The sequence below is a fragment of the Amyelois transitella genome, chromosome W, assembly GCF_032362555.1.
Source record: "Amyelois transitella isolate CPQ chromosome W, ilAmyTran1.1, whole genome shotgun sequence".
NCBI lineage: Eukaryota > Metazoa > Arthropoda > Insecta > Lepidoptera > Pyralidae > Amyelois > Amyelois transitella.
The window spans coordinates 6,179,845-6,203,089 of record NC_083536.1 but is presented as its reverse complement, the minus strand read 5'-3'; the positions used below and the strand labels follow the sequence as shown (position 1 = coordinate 6,203,089).

The 23,245-nt window shown below is 36.4% G+C and overlaps 1 protein-coding gene and 1 pseudogene across 1 annotated transcript; one reads left to right on the top strand and one right to left on the bottom strand.

Moving 5' to 3' along the window:
- Positions 1-4,803: 4,803 nt before the first annotated feature.
- Positions 4,804-5,520, bottom strand: LOC132904037 (uncharacterized; annotated as a pseudogene).
- A 1,721-nt stretch (positions 5,521-7,241) lies between these two features.
- LOC132904110 (uncharacterized) lies at positions 7,242-7,900 on the top strand. Its single transcript, XM_060954034.1, has 2 exons — positions 7,242-7,428; positions 7,632-7,900. The coding sequence occupies exons 1-2, from the start codon at positions 7,242-7,244 to the stop codon at positions 7,898-7,900; spliced, it is 456 nt and encodes a 151-aa protein (XP_060810017.1).
- The last annotated feature ends 15,345 nt before the right edge of the window (positions 7,901-23,245 follow it).

Below are 23,245 nucleotides of genomic sequence, written 5' to 3'. Positions count from 1 at the left end.
AAATATTTTTTTTCTAGATGTTTAATTAACGTCGATAATTTCATCAAAGTATGGATGTTCACCCTTGATATGCTAATAGTATAATAAGAGTTCTGGTCTAGGTTTTGATGTTTTTGTATAGTTTTATACCTGTTCTTTGTAAAACAGAAGAGTTCTGATTACCTAAACTTACAAAATATTTTTTTTCTAGATGATTTACTAACATCGATAATTTCATCAAAGTATGGATGTTCATTCTTGATATGCTGATAGTATTGTAAGAGTTCTGGTTTAGGTTTTGATGTTTTTGTATAGGTATATACCTGTTCTTTGTAAAACAGAAGAGTTCTGATTGCCTAGGCTTACAAAATATTTTTTTTCTAGATGTTTTAATAGCATCGATAATTTCATCAAAGTATTGATGTTTACCCTTGATATGCTGATAGTATTATGAGAGTTATGGATCAGATTTTGCTTTTTTTTTGTATAGATCTGTTGAAGTATTAGGTAAAATAGATGAGTTCTGATTACCTAGACTTACAAAATATTTTTTTTCTAGTTGTTTAATTAACATCGATAATTTCATCAAAGTATGGATGTTCACCCTTGATATGCTGATAGTATTGTAAGAGTTCTGGTCTAGGTTTTGATGTTTTTGTATAGGTATATACCTGTTCTTTGTAAGACAGAAGAGTTCTGATTGCCTAGGCTTACAGAATTTTTTTTTCTAGATGTTTTAATAACATCGATAATTTCATCAAAGTATTGATGTTCACCCTTGATATGCTGATAGTAGTGTTAGAGTTCTGGTCTAGATTTTGATGTTTGTGTATAGGTATATACCTGTTCTATGTAAAGCAGAAGAGGTCTGATTGCCTAGACTTACAAAATATTTTTTTTCTAGATGTTTTAATAACATCGATAATTACATCAAAGTACTGTTATGGTGATAGTATTTATTATTTATTTTATTTTATTCAGAAAATATACAGTCTAAAATAATAATTTAATAACTATATGAGAAACTATTGACCATTTACATATTTTCACATGTAAAAATCTAAACAGCCAATCTGCAAAACTATACTACATAAGTAATAACTAGGACAAAAGGAACCAGAAAAAAAATACAAATAGAATTTTTGAAAACCTTTTGAGAGTCATTAAGCCACCGGACTAAACCAAGCTTTGGACATCCCATTTACAAACTGTCTCGGGCTGGAGTTGAACAGATCCAGCTCGGAGCCTACAGCAAGTTTATTCAGCTCTTTTGCTGATCTTATAAAGTAGCTATTTTGTCTATAGTTACTAGAACTGAAAGGTTCGCTAAGAAACGATGGAATTCGCACTGTACGACTGGGTACTTTTAATTTTTTTTTTTACTAAGAAAATTTTGAGTATCTACAGAACTCTGAGCTATTTTTACAAGAAATGATACATCTGCAATTTTTCTTCTTATTTGAAGAGGTAAGATATGATGTCTTTTACATATTGCATCATAGGTTGGATCATAACATTTTGCTTTAAACTGTAAGAACTTCAAGAATTTACACTGGACTGATTCAAGTCTGTCTATATAAATGTTATATAGAGGGTTCCAGATCTGAGAACAATACTCTAACGAGCTACGCACAAACACACAGTAAAGAATTTTATAAATTTTTATATTATTAAACTGCGAACAAGATCTTTTAACAAAACCTAGAAATTTAAGAGCCTTTTTGACAATGTAATTAATATGTTTCTCGTAAGACATTTCAGAATCATGTTTGACTCCTAGGTCTTTAACCTTCTTTACTTGATTCAAATTTTGATTTTTTAAAGTATAAACATTTAAAACTGGATTAAATTTTCTCGTAAACGAAATGGTTAAGCACTTATCTACATTAAGATGAAGTTTATTAATGCGACAGTACCTATCAAATCTGTTAAGGTCCTCTTGAAGCAGTTGACAATCCGAAACATCATTAATAATTTTAAATATCTTCATATCGTCGGCGTACAATAAAAATTTAGAGTGAACAAAACATGAGCCAACATCATTAATAAAAATGTTAAAGAGTAAAGGTCCCAAAAGGGAACCCTGGGGTACACCTGATGGTACATGTCGCCATTCAGAGGAAAAACCATTAACCGCAACGGCCTGTGACCGATTTTCTATATAGGATACGAACCAACGATAAAGATTGCCATGAATTCCTGCAAGGTAAAGTTTTTGTAATAGAATGTCATGGTCTATGCGGTCAAATGCCTTACTATAGTCAGTAAATATAGCATCTACTTGACCTCCGGCGTCCATATTGTGTGTAACAAAGTCTGTAAAAGTCAAAAGATTAGTAGTAGTTGATCGCTTCTTTAAAAAAACTTGTTGCTCTTCCATGAATGTGTTGGAAAGTGCATGATAAACATCCGCATGAACCAATTTTTCAAGAACTTTAACAAATATGCATAATTTGGATATCGGTCTATAATTCTTTATATCATTTTTATTACCACTCTTGTGCACAGGTGTGATAAATGCACTTTTCCATATTTGCGGAACAACACCTTCATTAATTGATCGCTGGAAGAGAATGCACAACGGGCGAACTAGACCATCCGCACATCCAATTATAAGCCTTACGTCAATCCCGTCAGGTCCAGCACCCTTGAATTTATCGAGATCTTTTAAAAGTATCAGAACAAGATCATAATTTATTTTTACGTCGCTAATAGTTGAGGAACTTGACTCATCCGAGCCAGTGTGCAAAGCATGAGCATTAGGTACGGAATTATCAAGGAAGTTGGACTGAAAGTAAGTAGCAAATAAGTTACAAATATCTTTTCCATTATTAACTGACTGACTTTTATACTGCAAAGATGAAGGTAAGGAATGAAGACCAGACCTATTTGATTTAACAAATGACCAGAATAATTTAGGCTGATTAATAATATTATTTTCTGATTGAGCGATAAATTTTCCAATTACATTCTTGTTCCATTAATTTGGCCCGTTTGCGTAGAAGATTAAACGTTTCACGATCAGAGACATTACCATATGTTTTGAACTTTTTAAAATATTTAAATTTTTCTTGTAACAGCTTCTTTAAGGGTGAAGAATACCATGGCGGATATTGGCCTGGAGTAAACGTTTTCTGGGGGATATATTTATCTCTAAGACTGTATAAATGATTATAAAAATAAATGTAGTATAATATTTATATAAACAGGCGTCCCAGTCAGTGTCTTTTAAAGAAGAACTGATAGCTGCGAAGTTAGCTTTATGATAAAGATATTTCTGCCTAGTATTAGACTTAAGACCATTAACACGAATGGAATTTAAAGTAACTTCCAAGGACTTGTGGTGCGGGTCTTCAGGTACTAACGAATGTTGAGAGTGTGAGACATGTAGGTCATGATTAGATAATATGTAGTCTAAAATTCGATTATGTGTAGTATTCCTGTGAGAATTAAATTGATTGAGATTACATTCAGTTAACGTATCAAAAAATAACAATTGTGAATCACCAATTATTCCGCTAGGTTGATAAGAATTAATGTCACCCTGCCATTCGATATTACTCAAATTGAAATCCCCCATTATCAAAAATAAGTCGTTCGGACACAAACTAAAAATATACGACAATTTTTCAGAAAAATTTGCAAGTTGTAAGTTGAAAGAATTTCCCAAGTTTTCTTTACACAAGTATATTGTACAAACGTGCAGTTTAACACCATTTTTGTTAAAAATATTATTGTCTTTATTGTTGAGTGTTATCGTTATCCAAAAATCCTCAGCCGACGAACGCCACTCCGGCCGCTCGACAACCGATAGACCCCGATGTACTGCTAGCAGGACACCTCCTCCATTAAGCTCATTTGTCAATGCATAATTTCTATCCCGCCTGAATACTATATAACGGTCGTCGAATAGCTCACTATAGCTCAAACCATCAAGTAGCCATGTCTCAGTCAACGAGATAATATCATAATTTGATAAAAGAAGGTTGCGTTTAAATATATGCGTTTTAGTACGTAGCCCTCGAGTATTTTGATAAGATGCTACTATATTCCGTGAATCCATATTATATCCAACACACTAATAAAACTACTGTGAACCTTTATACTAATATTAATAGTCCAATATTGTAAAATACTAGGATAAAAAATGCCAAACAATTCCAAGCAACAACGCAATACGAAATTTAAAACCAATTCATCCTGCGCAATATTTAAAGAATACTTTTCCAAAGGGTAATAGCATCTGGCGACTACGTTAAATAAAATAGCAATAAAAAATGTAAGTGGAAATATGTGTATAAAATAATCAAAGCAAATAATGTTATTGTTGTAACTACGGCAAGGTTTTGTAGCAAGTAAAAAATAGGAATGCAGGGTAACATAAAATAATGTTAACTTTCGAATAGCGCGAGAGATAGGCAAATAAAAATTTAAGTTGTATAAAGTGCGTGCAAGACTCGACTTTAAATCATCGCTTACTAATGCGAGAGAACTGCGTAGCTCGAGAATGCGTATAAAGTATACAAAAGCGTGGCGACAAGCTGGCTACGCCGCGACTACCGACGTAACATTCAAAGCGATAAAGGAAACAAAAGGTTCGGTATGTGCCAGTGACTCTCAAATCGGATAGAACTTCAACAACCTAATTTAAATATAACACAACATAATATATATGACGTATTACATAAAAAAGTAAATTAAATAGTGAAGAAACTTGCACACATAAATAACTCAAACTAATTTCAATAAGTCTCTTTCGTTCCTTAAGACAAAAAATGGTATACATGTAATATAGTGGTAAATATAATGAATTATTAAAGTAAGTTAAACTATTTTTGAAAGGTCCCCTTCGCTTCTTATAAAAAATATAGGCGACGTGTCTGACTTCCGGGCCATGATTTTTGAATGTTTCACCCAAATATAGCGGAAATCCTTCTCCCGGGCCAGTGCCCTCGCTTTACTTAAAAGGATTTTGTTTCTCTGGGTGAGGTGATCATTCACGTAGAACTATCCCATAGTAGAAAAACCCAAGTTGTTGATTTTGAACCTATCACTCTTCCGCGCTGATGCCACCAGATCTTCCTTTATATACCTATTATTAAAGGCGATGATAATTGGCTTTTCAGCATTGGGGACACGTGTGGGGATCCGAGCAATATAGCTTAGGTCCTCCTTCTTAAAATGGAAATTGCTCAACTCACCAACCTTCTGTGCTATATCAAATAAGTTTTAATTTTTCTTCAAAGGGATGCCACGAATTTCCACGTTATTGGCCCTTGCCAACTGGTCCCCCACCTCCAACTCCTGTTTTAGCCTATTGATTTCAGTCTGTAAGGTTGGGATCTCATTAACCATCTTCTCAACACCTGAGACACGGATCTCTATGGCCGAAAAGGCTGCGGTGAAGTCACCAATAGAGTTATGAGCCAATTCAATAGAATTTTTTAGTTCTGTCATCTCCGACTTGATGGTTTTAACGTCCTCCACTAATGTCTTCAATGACCAGAGATCAAAAACTATCCGGTTTAACTGTTCCTGCATCTTATCCAATTGAGACGGAGCAGGGGATAAAGGCGCCGGTGAAAGAGATCCAGTTTTGCAAGAGGGACAGCGCCAAGTATTTTTTCGATCCCCCAGTCTTCGATATCCATGTTCGGTAATTCCGGCACACGCGAAATCATATTGCTTATTGCAAACACTGCACACGGGGCCGTCCGTGTGTTTATTATTGCAACTTGCACACGTAAACATTGCGATATTGAATACGTAGACCGAGAGCGTAACAAATAATTCAACAGACAAGCGTGCGTTCACTAACGGTGCCGTGGGGCGGCGTTGTGAGAGATTGATGTTTCTGTAATAAAAAATGTTTTTATTTGTCATGATTTATGATTTTTATGAGTTACACTTCTACAGTATTATTGCAGTTTGTATTTTGCTAGAATAAAATGTTTACTCTTTCGAAAGAATTTCATATAATACCGTTAAATTGAACTTTCATCCGTCTTGGGCTTGTTTTTATACTCACACAGTTTTTTATTTCAATATTTATTTTGATTTGGTGTACAAGACTTAAAACAAGCAGGTTTTTTTCTTCTGTAACAGTTAAATAAATATATTGTTCAATTTTGTAAAATCATGTCGTCTAGGTACATTTATTTATTTATTTATTCTTTATTGTAACAATCACAATTTGTAAAGTACAATAGGCGGACTTAATGCTAATAGCATTATCTAACAGTCTACCATTGGGTTAAGCGGAGAACCTTTGTGTGGGTGATAATAATAATGTACAATAAACATACTTACCTACTATATGATATATACTAAAAACCTATACATAATATATACCTATATACTACAGTAAACATACATATACATAAATACATATATATATATATATATATTTGCAGCAGATTACATACAGAGATTACTCTCTCATGACTGAGTCAGAAACAACTGGACCACATGCGACTTAAAACTGGCGCGGCTCAGAGAAGCTTGAACGGAATCGGGAAGTGCATTCCAAAGTCTAACAGCTGTAGCAGCGAAAGAATTTGAATAAAAACCTGTACGGTGAAAAGGTGTTGCAAGGGTCAACCTGTTAGAGGAACGTAGGATTCTTTCATGAGTGGAACTTAAAAGTTGAAATTCAGATCTAAGATAATCTGGAGCTAGGGGATTATTAAGTATATTATAAAGTTGGCAAAGAATATGAAGATTCCTACGTTGTCGGATGGGCAGCCACTTAAGCTGAGAACGGAATTCAGAGACATGGTCATACTTACGAAGACAGAAAATACATGTTCCCATTAATATTTTTTCCGAAGCAAATAAGCCAGAACTTTTTGTTAGAAGTACCTAGAACTATAAAAGTGATCTTTATGAATAATTAACAACCAAAAAAATTGCAATTGGTCCGAAATGATATGCTACCGGAAGTTGGCATATCATTTTTTCAAAAATTTAAAAAAAATCATTTTACTAGAACTTTTTCTAAAAACCACCAGGAACTATAGAACTATTATATTTCAGACCTCAACCGAAGACGATTACTTAATATTAACCTGCAGCAGCAGGAGATGTCGCTGTGTCAGTCACACACTTTCAGAGTACCTAATAAAAAGTAGATACTCCCCCTCCCACTGGTCGGCCGGCGCATCGTGCGCTCACGCCATTACGAGTTTTTGTGTCGTCGAAGTCGCACATAATTCTTTTTTTTTTTTTTATCGTTACGTTTTTTCAAACTACCTTCGTCCGAAATGGATAAACGTAAAAGATCAAAGTCAAAGGAATATGATCATCTACTGAAAAAGATGAAAAAACTTGAGGAAAAAATACGAGAAAGACGATCAATATCATCGTCCTCATCAAATACTGATCAAGTTTTAAATACATACTCAGAAGAGGTGGACAATACAAGTATAGTCTTATCACCGATAATTCCAGGTATGTACCTAAATTTACTATCATCCTATATGGATTGATAGATAATAATTTATTTATTTCCTTCTATGGTTAATCGGTTTAGATATCCTAAATGGATTATCTAAATACCGACTCCGCGTATATCGTGTGAGAATTTAAAAAATACCCTACAAAAAAAAGCAAGAAAAACGCGTATCCTAAAAGGATTACTCGTTTAATTGCAGATGAAATCAGCATCCAAGCCACGGAACAAGTTGTGGAAAATACTGAACCTGAATTGGATCCAGAAATTTTGCAACTACTAGGCTCTGACCCCACAAAACAAACTAATTTTGGCGAAAATCTACATAAAGATATAATGCCTAGGTGGAAGCATATTCTCATCAATGGCCTGGACAAAGATACAAAAGCCGATATTTTGAAAAGTCACTTACCGCCTGAAAACTGCCCGCATTTAAAAGCGCCCAAACTAAATGCAGAAAGGCCGCTTTAAATGAAATTAACTGCAAGAGTGTTTTAATGAAAATAAGCAAAACCAGCTTGCAAGTTGCTTGGCCGCCCTTAGCAAGGCCCTTAATATTGCCTTAGTTGGTAACTACACTGAGATTATTACACCACTCAGTGATGCTGGGCGGCTCCTATGTGACTTGCACTTTAGAGAATCACAATCCCGCCGATATTCTATAATAAATACATTAAATAATCTATAAGTAAATCTAGCTCTGAATTAAGAATTCCGAAGCCTCAACTGAAACCTACATCTCAACGGGGCGCTTTAAACTCTCGGGGGCGCGGGGTGCAGCCTCGACAACGCGTCCGACTCAACGGAGGCTGAGCGCGGGCGCCGCGAGGGAGCGCGACCGCGACCGGGGACACCGTGCGGCCACGAGCTCCGCGAGGAACACCAGCCAGCGCGGGAGATCCAGGAGATACTAGCCTCACCGGATGACTCACAGGTACATGCCGGCAGGTCACGTTTTTATTATGACGCTTGGCTTAATATAACCGACGACAACACAATATTGACATGGATTCAAGGCTATCAAATTCCTTTTAAAGATACGCCTGTACAAGCCAAAGTTCCTAATAATCCCTGTTTTTCGGCAAAAGGTTCTTTGGCCATAGAACGATGTATAGAAAATATGCTTTATTCTAATGTCATTTCTACTTATACCAAGCAGTGGCCAGTTTGTTTCCCCTATATTTACTGTTCCCAAACCAAATGGGGAAAATAGATTCATATTAAATTTAAAACAATGAAATAAATTTGTCGAAACCCATCATTTTAAATTAGAAGATCATAGAACTGCACTAAAACTATTAGATTATGATAACTATATGGCAACGTTAGACTTGAAAGATGCTTATTTTTTAATTTCCATACATAAAGACTATAGAAAGATGTTACGGTTCAAATGGATGGATCAGTTATATAGATATAAATAAATAAATATATACGGGACAAATTACACTGATTGAATTAGCCTCGAAGTAAGTTCGCGACTTGTGTTACGAGATACTAACTCAACGATAATATATTTTATAATAAATAATAAATACTTATATAGATAAACATCCAAGACCCAGGACAATCAGAAAAAGTTCTTTTCTCATCATGCCTTGACCGGGAGTCGAACCCGGGACCTCCGGTGTCACAGACAAGCGTACTACCGCTGAGCCACAGAGGCCGTCAAATATGAATTCAATGTTCTCCCGTTTGGTCTATGTACAGCCCCATATGTTTTTACCAAATTGCTTAAACCTGTCTTGCGATATTTACGTTTGTCGGGCTTATTGTCAGTCAATTACCTTGACGATTTTTTTTGCATAAGCAAAACATATAGTGATTGCTATTATAACGTACGATCGCGTTCATATCTGCAGTCATAGTTTTAAAATTCTTACGGGTTAAAATAGCGTGCACTGTGGTTCCACTAGATACACACACACATGCATATTTAAAAGAATAAATATTCCTTCAAATGAATACGGTCTTTAATACCAAGGATTACTAAGTAAAACAGTTTATTATTCTATGACATATAACATAACAAAACAGAAGGAGACGATAATCAACGATGGCCGAATTGGGCCCGATAATTGTCGATCGAGATATCGTCGTCTCTCATTATTTGCATAAGATTTGCCTATAGAGGGAAGCCTGCAGTTGCCAGACTTATGTCATTTCAATAAGGTTGAAAGTTTGTCTGCACACGACCCTAACATAGGTAGTGGTTCCTTTGAAAGTTATTGGGTAGCAATTTTTTTACTTCGTGTGAGCAAGTGAGATCTAAGATATATTTGATAATCTCGCTTGCTCACACTCGCTTGTTCTAGTTACTAGCGTTACTTGGATTCCTAAGTTATTCAAGGATTTTTTTTTGTCTATTTTAGTATTACTGGCAATGTTTCAAGGTGCCATTTGAACTAAGTAACTGACTGATTAACTAACTAACTGATATCTAAGAATTACAATCCCCATGTCTTCAAACATGGAAATTAGAAAGAAATATTAAACAGGAGGGAACAAAATAAAACATTCAATAATTAAAATTAATTAGTAAATTTTATTGAAACAGTTTACCTATAGTTTTATTTTCATATTGATGATTATATAAAGCTATACATATAAAGTATATTACACTAATTGTATCATCCACTTATCTCCTGTTATTAAGGTTACAGCTTAATTATTCGTTTTCATAAAGAAAAGATATTGAAGCTGTCCTTAAAATACTATCTAAGTAATTAGTACTTTTAATATAAATTGGCAGAACCTTTCACGCACTATATAGACTCGATGCACAGGGCAGTTGTCTTGCACAAATGATATTGTTGGCATATCATCAACATGAACATGAACATGAACATTGGTACCACACCCAGCCAAGCAAAGCCTGACCCAGTCTAGCTGGATACACCAGGGGGCACAGATTTTATAGGGAGTGACACGCTCAGGGATGGGAGAGGAAGGCCGACCAACCGCAACCAGTCGACCACAATCGACCGACTATACAGCCTATAGCCAATATAGGAATTGAGGAAGACGGGTATTGCGACGGAGGAGAGCGTTGATGTGTTGCGTCTTTCCTTCTTTCTTATTTTCTAATTCTTCTTTTAATGGTTCGTTGTCAGTTTCATTTATTTCGTAGAAATCTCATGCTGCTGTGATGAATTTTGTTATTTGTCGCGATGTCTGCCCATTCTGAAGAATATGTAGTGTAGGATTTCATGAGGCCTTTTTAATAAATTATCCCCGTTTTGATAGTTTTTGTGGTTCGGTTCGGTCGGCTGTTTCAGATCTGCACTCGCCAAGTCATTTCTTGCGCCATCTTCAAGCCTTTATTCTTGTTATCCAAATTTGCCTGTGGCTTTCTCTCAAGTTGGCCGCGTTGTGTCCAATATGAGTTCTTCCAGTTCGAGGTGTTGATTCAGCTTGTAGTGTTGTTTCTAATGTGTCGTGTCTCTTGTATGTGCACTTCCAGTTGTAGCTGGACCCTATGCGTCGTGTTTCTCCAATTAGAAGCATTGATTCCGATGTTATTTCCTCTAGTTTACCGCCCTAGTTTCAATGCCGTCCGTATATTCTCCTACCGTATTTTCCAGATTTCATTTTCGCCTCCAATGCCCGTGTTTCCTCAGGTTCCAATAGGATATCCGTCAGTTCGCAGTATTAACTCTAGTACATCATGTTTTCTCCAATTCATGCTCTTGATTCCAATTTGTTGTGTGTCTTCAGGTTTGCAGTATAATTACAAAATGACCTCTATTAGTTCGCAGCATTGATTCCAATACATAATGTTTTTTCGAATACGCAGTCTTGATTCCAATACGTCATGATTCCTCAGATTTGCAGCATTGCTTCCAATATAATTTCCATCGGTTCGCTGCATTGATTCCAATATATTGTGTTTCCTCGGATTCAATCTTTTGATTTCCATACCTACGTTGCGTTTTCTCAGGTTCGCAGCATTGATTCCAATATGACCTCTATCAGTTCGCAGCATTAATTCCAATAAGTCATGTGTCCTCAGGTTCGCAGCATTGATTCCAATATGACCTCCATCAGTTCGCAGCATTACTTCTAATACTTACATCATGTTTCCTCACGTTCGCAGCATTGATTCCAATATGACCTCTATCAGTTTACAACATACGTTCCAGTACATAATTTTTCTCGAATTCGTAGTCTTGATACCAATATGTTGTACGTCCTCAGGTTCGCAGCATTGATTCCAATATGACCTCCATCAGTTCGCAGCATTAATTCCAATAAGTCATGTGTCCTCAGGTTCGCAGCATTGATTCCAATATGACCTCTATCAGATCGCAGCATTAATTCTAATACATCATGTTTCCTCACGTTCGCAGCATTGATTCCAATATGACCTCTATCAGTTTACAACATACGTTCCAGCACATCATTTTTCTCGAATTCGTAGTCTTGATACCAATACGTTGTATGTCCTCAGGTTCGCAGCATTGATTCCAATATGACCTCTATCAGTTTACAGCATTAGTTCCAATACCTCATTTTTCTCGAATTCGTTGTCTTGATACCAATACGTTGTGTACCCTCAGGTTCGCAGCATTGACTCCAATACCTCTATCAGTTCGTAGCATTAATAATAATACATGATTATTTCTCGAATTCACAGCCTTGATTCCAATACGTCGTGTTTTCTTAAATTCGCGGCATTGATTTAATAAGTCTTGTTTTCTGAAGTTCGCAGCATTCGTTCAAATACATCGGTTTTCAGTATTTCCTCCAGATCATAGATCATAGCGTTGATTCCAATCTGACTTCTCCAGTTCTTAGCACTGATTAAAATACTCCATTTTTCCTAAATTTTTTCAATTTTGATTCCTGTCATAATTCCTCCAGATTCCAGCATTGATTTTGATGTGTTGATTTTCTTCAGCTCGCTCTACTTTTGCTTGCTTCGTGGGCTTGCGGCATGGCTTCCAATACTAATATACACTATTATGAGAGTTAGTTATGTCTTCTAGCTCCAGCTCGGCAACAGAGGCCGTATTTTTGTGACGTGGTTCTTTCCTATTGCATTGTGTTTGTATTATTATAATCTGAGGTTATCAGTAAGATTGATGCCTTTTTGTGTTTTCTGTCGTGTTTTGCTAGGATTATACCTAACCGTTTTGATACGCCTTTATCTTTTTTTTGTTTTTCTTAATATTATTTTGTTCTCTATTTCATTTGTTTTATCATCATATTCAATATTATATACTATGTATGGTAGGTATGTCATGTTTCCATCCGCTACGGGGCGAACGTTGGTTTTGAATTTATATAAAGGTTCCATGCAGCAGATGGTCCAGATTAATTTTATTATTTTACAATCGGTGATGATGTTGTGTGTGCGTTGTTGGTTTTATTTTATATAATGTGTTCTTTAAGGGTTGGTAAGATCTGTGGAAGGAAAGTTGTCTGGAAATATAAATGCATTAGTATTATTAATCTTGTGCAATTTGAAAAACAAAACGCAATGTAGTGAACGGTCTAAGAGCCGATTTTTTTTAAAGCTTCTATTGTTTTTGCCAGATGTGAATTTTTGTCCCTTGGCATTGTGGAGCAGGTAGCTGGAATGGGATAGGAGAACTTTCTATTTGACCAACTGCCCAAGCGGCCTTGTATTTTAGTATTGTTTGGATTTATAATTTATAGTACATACATACATACATATGGTCACGTCTATATCCCTTGCGGGGTAGACAGAGCCAACAGTCTTGAAAAGACTGAATGGCCACATTCAGCTATTTGGCTTAATGATAGAATCGAGATTCCAATAGTGACAGGTTGCTAGCCCCTCGCCTAAAAAAGAATCCCAAGTTTGTTAGCTTACCCCTTAGTCGCCTTTTACGACATCCACGGGAAAGACATGGAGTGGTCCTATTCTTTTTTGTATTGGTGCCGGGAACCACACGGCACCACACGGCACGGCACATAATTTATAGTTATGATTTTTAATATGTAGATTTTAGGTTTATGAAGCCCACGTGGTAACGGTATCAGGGAATTGGACATACAGAATTGTTCTTAAACAACCTATGCCGTGTGGTTCCCGGCACCATTACAAAAGAATAGGACCACTCCATCTCTTTCCCACGGATGTCGTAAGAGCCGACTAAGGGATAGACTTGGGATTCCTCTTTAATGTAAATCCCTGCCAATCTAAGGTCTGCCGCGCCGATGGATGCATGGCTAGGGGCGAGCCTAGTCTCGAGCGTGCCACTTCCGCCATGGGGTTGGGCGACCCCCAGGTAATGGCTAGCCTTACCCTGGCATGCGGGGCTCTGCTGGGGCGGACCAAATTTTTCCCTAGCGTCTCGTGGGAATCGCATTATGAACCTTAAAAAGCATATAAATGGCGGCGATGGTGTCCGCACCCCATCACGTCTCGTTCCCGGCGGGAGCGGTATGCGGTCTGCTGAAAGCCGCTTTGCGACGATGAATGTAAGAGGAGGAATGAAGGATAAGATTGAGGAAGTATGCCAGATGATGGATGAAAGACGTTTGGATGTGTTGTGCGTGAATGAAACGAAGCGGAAAGGATGCGACGCGACGCAGCACGGCCTAGCCCAAGATCCCAGAGCCGTAAGACACAACTTATTTTCTAAAGAATGGATCTTTCGATTCTCAGTAGTCTTTCATGTACTTTTAATACCTGCATGTTTGTGAGACTTGCCCGGTGACACCTGCGCAGGTACCAGGCGAGAAAGGTAACTAAAAATCACAGTTACTTAACTTAAATTTTTATGACTGATTTTTATATATATTTTATAGACTATTACTCTGAAGTCATATCAGAGAAGTCAGACGCTTTCCATGCGCCAGAACTTTTGTCAGACGCTTTAAAGCTCTATCAAAAAAAAAATTAACTTAATTTATTTTTAAATGTCTGACTTTTATATATGTTATTCAGATAACTATTACAAAGTTGTATTAAATCAGTCAGACAGTTTGTAATGACCAAACACCCCTTAAACACAAGAATTACTCAGCCTCAAGTATGAGCGCGATAGCACAATGCGCATGCGCGTCAGAGTAAAATATCTAATATTTGAAAAGTACTTACTGTTTTCAATTTCATATTTTTGCATATCTATTCAAATACGATGAAATTTATAATTAAAATAATAATTAATCATTTTTAAAATAATATAATATATTGCATATAAATAGGGGAAAATGAATTTTTTTGTAGCAATAGCCTTTCAAAAAGAATGATTTTTATTTTATTTAAAAAAATATATCTGTTATAATAATTTCAATAAAAAAATAATTAATTATGATTAATCAATTGAATAATTTTTTATTGTCTCTTTATCATCTTCATCATCAAAATAATCATTTGAATTTTCATCATTTATTAAATCTCTATACTGTCCACTGAAGTCATCGTCCTCATCATCAGTTAGATTGTCGTTGCTGGCAGAATTTTCCGTAAAAATAAAATCATAAACAATTAAAAAATAGTATAGTAATAGTAAACCTATAACATATAAATATAAATGAAAGGCGACTAAGGGATAGGCTTACAAACTTGGGATTCTTTTTTAGGCGATGGGCGAGCAACCTATCACTATTTGAATCTCAATTCTATCATTAAGCCAAATAGCTGAACGTGGCCATTTAGTCTTTTCAAGACTGTTGGCTCTGTCTACCCCGCAAGGGATATAGACGTGACCATATGTATGTAGTCTACTTTAATTTCGACACCACCGCAACGGCTTCGATGGTCCAGTGGTTAGCGCGTGAGACTGTGAAGTTGGCGGTCCGAGTTCGAGTCCCAACAATAACAAGTTATATATTAATTTTTATTAAAAATATTTTTTTTTGTGTTGTTTGAGTATTTATTAAAAAAAACTGAAAATCTAAATACTACATATAATCATACGGTAAAAATATTTTGTCTGTACATTTAATATTTTGACTGAAACAAATAGAGAATTTTTTTTTACATTTTTATTTTTATATACAGTATGCAATATATTATATTATTTTGAAAATGATTAATTATTATTTTAATTATAAATTTCATCGTATTTGAATAGATATGCAAAAATATGAAATTGAGAACAGTAAGTACTTTTCAAATATTAGATATTTTACTCTGACGCGCATGCGCATTGTGCTATCGCGCTCATACTCGAGGCTGAGTAATTCTTGTGTTTAAGGGGTGTTTGGTCATTACAAACTGTCTGACTGATTTAATACAACTTTGTAATAGTTATCTGAATAACATATATAAAAGTCAGACATTTAAAAATAAATTAAGTAAATTTTTTTTTGATAGAGCTTTAAAGCGTCTGACAAAAGTTCTGGCGCATGGAAAGCGTCTGACTTCTCTGATATGACTTCAGAGTAATAGTCTATAAAATATATATAAAAATCAGTCACAAAAATTTAAGTTAAGTAACTGTGATTTTTAGTTACCTTTTTCGCCTGGTACCTGCGCAGGTGTCACCGGGCAAGTCTCACAAACATGCAGGTATTAAAAGTACATGAAAGACTACTGAGAATCGAAAGATCCATTCTTTAGAAAATAAGTTGTGTCTTACGGCTCTGGGATCTTACTCTAGCCCTTACACGGCGTATTGGTCTGGAATTTCCAGTACCAGCCGAGGCTGTCAAGGGGTCGGTCTAATTCTTTCTGCACGAATGGCTGAGTGCGTGAATGAGTATGAGTGTGTCAGCCCTCGTCTTCTATGGATTAGGCTGAAAGTTGGAATCACTCGGATCTTCGTTCTAGGTGTTTATGCACCTTGGGATGTGGGTTCGAGGGGTACAACATCAGCAAAAAGCGAAAACGAGGAGTTCTGGAATAGTGTAAGAGAAGTATTGAAAGTTACCAAGCCAAATGAGAAGATTATTATGTTAGGTGATTTTAATGGATGGGTGGGTGTAAAGCGTGATGGATATGAAAAGGTGCTTGGTGCGTTTGGTGACGAAAAGGTGAATGATAATGGAAGAAGTGTATTAGAAATTTGTCTAGAGTGGGATCTTTTTGTGTCGAACTCAATGTTTCAACATAAAGAGATCCACACCTACACAAGAGTGGAAGGTATTTTAAAAAGTATGATAGACTTTGTGATTGTAGATGAAAGATTGAAGAACAAAGTGCTGGATACCCGTGCATATCGCGGTGCTGGCATTGACTCGGACCATTTACTGGTGATATCCCGGATAAGGGGTATCTTCAATCGCTGGCGGCACAGGGTAAGGGAGCAAACCAGCGCTTTGGAAAGAGTAAAAGTAGAAAATTTGCAAGATATGGATGTAGGTAAGAAGTATATTAATAGACTGAAGGATGAATTTGAAGATTTAGATGAAATGAGCGATATTGAAGATGGATGGAAGGAATTTAAAGAAAGAATTGTGAAAGTAGCTGTTGAAGTGTGTGGTGTAAGTAGAAGAAGGAAAGGAAAAAATCACAAAAATGCGTGGATGAGTAAAGATGTGCAAGAACTTGTGCGATTAAAGAAGAAAGCATGGCTGGATTTGTTAGCAGCAAAAGCTAACTTAAGAATGCAAGAGGTTATAGATGAAGATGTGAATGAAGCACGTAAGGAATATAAGAAAATGAAAGATTTGGTTAAGAAAGCTGTGATTAGAAAGAAAGAAGAGTATAAAGAGGATTTTGATAAAAGGCTATCAGAAGACTTTCAGTCAAATCTGAAAGTATTCTGGAAATCCGTAAGGTCAGCCCGAGGAAATACTATAACCAGAGAGCTGACTAGGATCAGATGCCAGGATGGTAGCGTTGTGAAAGGAGAAGAATGTGTACTAAAGATATGGAAGGACTATTTTGAAAGTTTATTTGAAAAAAAGGAAGGAAATAAGAAAGATTTCTGCTATAGCGAAGAAAAAGAGAATGAGATGGAAGGCGAAATTGAAATGTTCGAAATTGTGGAAGCACTTAAGAGTATGAAAGCGGGAAAGGCTGCTGGGTGTGATAGAGTGTCGGTCGAGATGCTTAAAGCAGGAAAAGGCGTAGTAGCTAGTCAGTTGTACTGCCTTTTCAATTTGTGTTGGAGAAGCGGCCGAGTACCAAAAGATTGGTGTAAGGCTGTTATCGTGCCACTTTACAAAGGAAAAGGGTCACAGCTGGACTGCAAAAATTATCGTGGTATAAGCCTGCTTAGCGTCGTCGGCAAATTGTATGCTAAGGTATTGATTAATAGAGTCAGGAATGAAACTGATGACAAAATATGGGATGCTCAAGCGGGATTTCGAAAGGGAATGGGATGTACTGATCAGGTCTTTTCCTTGCGGTGCATAGCCGAAAAGTTTTTGGCCAAGAGTCAAAAAGTCTATTGCACATTCGTAGATCTGGAAAAGGCCTATGACAGAGTTGAGAGGAATGAATTGTGGTCAGCACTTTCTATGCATGGGGTGAGCAGTCTCTTAATACGAGCACTGAAATCCTTATATGAGGATTCGAGTGCTTGTGTCAGGATAAACGGAGCGCACACTGAGTGGTTTAAGATTGAGAAAGGCGTTAGGCAAGGATGTGTTGCGTCACCGTGGCTGTTCAACCTATTTATGGATAGCTGTTTGACAGATTTGAAAGAGTCTAAAAGTGGATTAAGGATGAATGAGTTACTCGTCAAATGTCTGCTCTATGCCGACGATCAGGTTATACTGGCGTCATCAGCGGAGGAGTTACAGGAGATGGTAAACTGTATGCATGAAGCTTTAAAAGAGAAAGGAATGAAAGTGAACGTAAGTAAAACTAAAACACTGGTTTTTGAAATGGAGAAAGAAATGACAGCATGTAATATTTTGATTGGAGGAGAAAAAGTGGAGCAAGTGAAAGAGTTTGTATATCTAGGATCAAAGTTTACATCAGATGGCAAGTATGATAGTGATATTGAAAGGAGAGTGAACGCGGGGAACATGGTGAATGGAGCTTTGCATGCCTTTATGAGCAGTCAGAAACTATCCAAAAAGGCTCGACTGGCTGTGCACAGGGGCGTGTTGGTCCCGACATTAATGTATGGGAGTGAAAGTTGGGTATGGCAAAAGAAGCATGAAAGCAGAATAAATGCAGTGGAAATGAGAGCGTTAAGGAGTATGATGGGTGTGAAATTGAGTGACAGGATAAGGAACAGCGTGATAAGGGAATGTTGTGATTTGAAAGAAGATGTAGTTACAGGAATAGAAAAGGGTATGTTAAGATGGTTCGGTCATGTGGAGAGGATGAATGAAAGCAGGTTGACTAAGCAGATATACAAGGAGAGTGTGGAGGGAAAGGTCGGAGTGGGAAGACCTAGACGAACGTATCTTGATCAAATTAAGGACGTCCTGGTAAAGGGTCAGGTCAAAAGTACCCGAAACCGCCGAGCTTGTATGAAGAGAGTTATGAATGTGGACGAAGCGAAAGAAGTATGCAGAGATCGTGGCAAGTGGAAAGAGGTAGTCTCTGCCTACCCCTCCGGGAAAGAGGCGTGATTTTATGTATGTATGTATGTATGTACAACCTAGTTAGTCTTAGTAATAAATATACCCGTTAAGTGTCTTCAAGATAGAAAATAGAAGCATATATACTTACGTATAGAAAAAATATTTCTTATACGTCCTTGAATAGAATTACTTAAGCGATATCAAGTGGTGATATTATTTTTGGCTTTATGCAGTTATAGATGAATTTTAGATATTGTTAACATCTGACGCTTGTTTTTGGCTGCTTTGTACGACAAAAGCCAATGGAAAAAGGAAAGATCTCACCGGGTTTTCTGCCACACGAACGCACGTATAATCAGCTAATCTCACACATCATAACACAACACTTCACAATACAGTTTATGCAAACCTTTATAGAATATTATAAGGTTTGTAATTTCCCGCCAAAGTAGCCTCATTGCAATCGGCACTGCAAGTGGCCAACAGATGTTGCAGTCTATTGTGCTGGACACGACCGTGTTCGTCCGATGTCCAAACAAGACTCCATATTGTTGGCATATCATCAATCGGATAAATACACCACACAGTTGGTAACATGGTTTCTTGCAGCACTTGCACATAATGAGCAGCTGTAGCGCGTCCTGCTACCCACACCTGTTCCCTAGGTCCAGCAGCACTCATCCAGCCCCACTTATTTACAGATGTGTCCAGTAGGGTGGAGCGAAAAAACTTTTTTTTTATATTTGTTTTGGAATACCTGTAAAAAGTTGATGTTATTGCTCACAAATATACACACAAAATTTTATTTGCCACATGATAAATTTAGAGGTGCCCCCGACGTCCTGAAAATTAGAGAAAATCACAAAATTTTGTCTATAGACACCAAAGCCCAATATTGTCAAATTAACGCTTAAATATAATCTGTGTGTCTTCCCGTTAGCAACAGTTTAACCTTGAATAGTGCGCGAATAGTTGAGGGCGTGGGGAAGCGGGAGGGGTAATTTCACCGCACTTGTCTGTCGTTGTTTGGACGCCATTAAGTGTGCGCGACAGTGCGCGTGTTATTGTATTCTACTTGTTAGAAAAATTGATTTCAAACACTGCCGGCAAGAAAATAAGACACATGTAAGTTATATTTTTAATTACTCGTTTACAGATTAACACTTTAAGTCGTATAATTAAATATTTTCAATGTAATTTATACCTATTATTTTCTTTTTATTACAGTAAAATGTCGCAAGTCAAAACGCGAAATACGACATGTTGTCCTGTGTTTGGTTTACCGGAGAAGTTACCATTGTCTCAATTACCGACTTATAATGCTGTAATGAAGAATTACTTATTTATTAAATATGAATTAAAGCCTGACAAAACAACAAAAGAACCGACAGTTCATGATATATCCGAAAGATTGACTACGGAAATTTTAGATATATGGCGTAAAGCATCGCTTCCTACTGTCAGCTTTAAGAGAGTTCTTAAACTTATTCGAACTTACCATGACAAATATAGAGGATTACTAAAACCTTATCAAGGCCGTAAAATGAATAAGAAATATCAACAGAAGATAGCTGAATTTGTAACTGAGTCCCAAAGGTTATTTGATGTTTGCAGTTGCAAATGTAAACTTATCTCAGAGTGTACTTGCTCAAAAGATAACCGTGTTCCCAGGGAAGAAGTGTCTTTTTTACTTGATCAAAGAACAACAAGAAAAATGATGATAGGCGGTGTAGATTTGGTTGCGACTGAAAAAAATATAAAAAAATTCAAAAGACATGAAAAAGAATTACTACGTAAGAAAGAAATAGTGGATACTAACCAACCGTCTTGTTCTCGTTCTTTACCTGATAACTTAACGATCGAAAGCGCCAGTTTAAGCAATAATAGCGTAGCTTCTAGTCCTTATCAATCGCCTAAACAAACAGCTGCTCCGCCAACAAAGAAAAAGAGATTAAATTTACCATCATTAGCCCTCGCCTGCGATCGTACGGGGGTCTCTGATAGAGCAGCTGCTATTATAGCTTCTTCAGTGTTAAAAGATGTTGGAATTATTACATCAAAGGATCCAAGTGCTGTTATTGATCGTTCAAAGTTACGACGTGAAAGAACGAAAGTCAGATCAGCTTTATACGATGCAGATCGCAATAAAAGTATACGCGGTATTTATTTTGATGGCAGAAAAGATAAGACTTTGGTTAATATTCAGAAGGAAGGCAAATTTTATAGAAAAAGAGTAATAGAAGATCATTATGTGATTTTATCAAACCAGGAAGTGATTATTTCGGGCATGTTACGTGTGAACAAAACAAAACCATTTAAGAACAAAATCGGTGGAATTGGATAAAATAGTTGTTGTTGGTTGCGATGGTACAGTCGTGAATACAGGTTTCAAAGGAGGTGTTGTTCGTTTTATGGAAGAAGAGCTTAACAAACCATTACAATGGTTTGTCTGCCAGTTACATTCAAATGAGTTACCATTGCGACATCTTTTATTACATTTGGATGGAAAAACTACAGGGCCTAAATGCTTTTCAGGTCCTATTGGATCCGAATTACAAAAATGTGAATCAATGCCAATTGTTCAATTTACCACCATTCCCTCCATATTACCCGAAGTCACTAGAAATGAGTTGAGCACTGACCAAAAATATCTATACGATGTGATGACAGCTATCAGTACTGGCAGTTTTTCCCTTAATTTAGCTAATATTGCACCTGGACCTCTTAACCATTCTAGATGGCTTACAACAGCAAATAGAATCTTAAGATTATATGCTACCAAAACAGACCCCGAAGAAAACTTAGTGATATTAGCCACGTTCGTAATGAGAGTTTATGGTCCAATGTGGTTCACAATAAAATGTAATCCCTCATGTACAAACGGAGCTAAGCATCTGTGGCAAACTATTGCCCTTTCTCGGTATTTGAATGCACCTTTGAAGAAAATCCTAGATAAGGTAATCCAACGAAATGGATATTTTGGTCATCCAGAAAACATTCTTATTGCTATGCTTGGAGACAACAGAGAAATTATACGTAAACTAGCATATCAACGAATTTTAAAAGCAAGAGCAGAGAAAACTCTAAGGCTTCGAACATTTAAAGTGCCTTCTTTAAATTTCGATGCTAAAGATTACACCGACCTAATTACGTGGCAAGACTGTAAGATAACTGAGCCACCTCTGACTTCCAATTTATCTGATGAAGCCTTGAAAGAGATTGTTAAAAGCGGTTTGACTACATGTCAGGATATAAAAGATTTTCCATGCCACACCCAAGCCGTAGAGCGCTGTATCAAATTGGTGACAGAAGCTTCAAGTGCAGTTTGTGGAGAAAATAAACGAGACGGTTTCATAAGAGCAAGACTATTATCACGTCGGCAAATGCCTAATTTTGAAACAAAAAACCAATATAATAATTGACTTCTTTCTGATTTTTTCATTGTTTTCTAGTATATATTTTTTAATTTTTCTTGATAAATAAACATAAAAATAACTAATCAGGCTTTTATTTAACTCATTACTATGTAGTTTGTTTTATAATAGATAAGAAATTTAGAGAAATACTATAATTAGAAATTAAAACAAAAATATTAAAAATTTTGAATTTTTCTTATTTTCAATTGGGTTGGGGCACCTCAAAACATCAAGACAAGTAAACAATATTTTGTATGCTTAATTAACAGTTTAAAAGGCAACTTTTTATCGCTATTCCATTTAAAAAAAATAAAAATTTTTTTTTTTTCATACATTATCACTCCACCCTAGTGTCCAGACTCCATATTTGGCACAATATTTTTTTCTTCATACCGAGTTGCATTTCTTCGCCATAAATGAAGCCGACCGTGTTGTGATGACATAAACGAACTTTTCGTCCGTAAATATCGCTTTTTTCCAGTCAAAATCCAAATACTGCCGAGCAAATTCTAAACGTTTTTGCTTATTTATTTGGGATAAATACGGCTTTCTTGCTGGCTGTCTGTGGTGTAGTCCCTCACGGTGCAAACTCGACGATCAGTAACCACTGATGTGTCGAACTGTTCCGCAAATATTCTGGTCGGTATGAAGTAGTGATGTAACGAATGTTGAATTTTTCACATTCGCGAATGCGAATGCGAATGCGAATATTTATCTTCAACATATTTTAAAATTTCAAAAAAGCGCGCTTATAATTTTTGACAGTTTTGACGTTTAGTGTCGCCCATGTTTAAATTGAACATAGCCGAGCCGATATTGGTTAATTGAATGAATTTAGTCACAGAAAGTTCATTCTAAAAGTTTTGTTTTGTTTCGAGGTTAGTTTTATGTTACTTTTCAAATTTAACTGATATTTGAGGGACAAAGTGGCATAAAAACATGAGTAAATCACAAATCAGCGAAGTTTGGACTTATTTTACAATATGTGATGCTGAAA

What these genes read in the sequence shown, in the direction of transcription:
- LOC132904110 (XM_060954034.1), top strand. Translation starts at nt 7,242, where the DNA reads ATGGATAAACGTAAAAGATCAAAGTCAAAGGAATATGATCATCTACTG. An exon ending in CTTATCACCGATAATTCCAG is followed by an intron (nt 7,429 to 7,631) that starts GTATGTACCTAA and finishes GTTTAATTGCAG; the next exon opens with ATGAAATCAGCATCCAAGCC.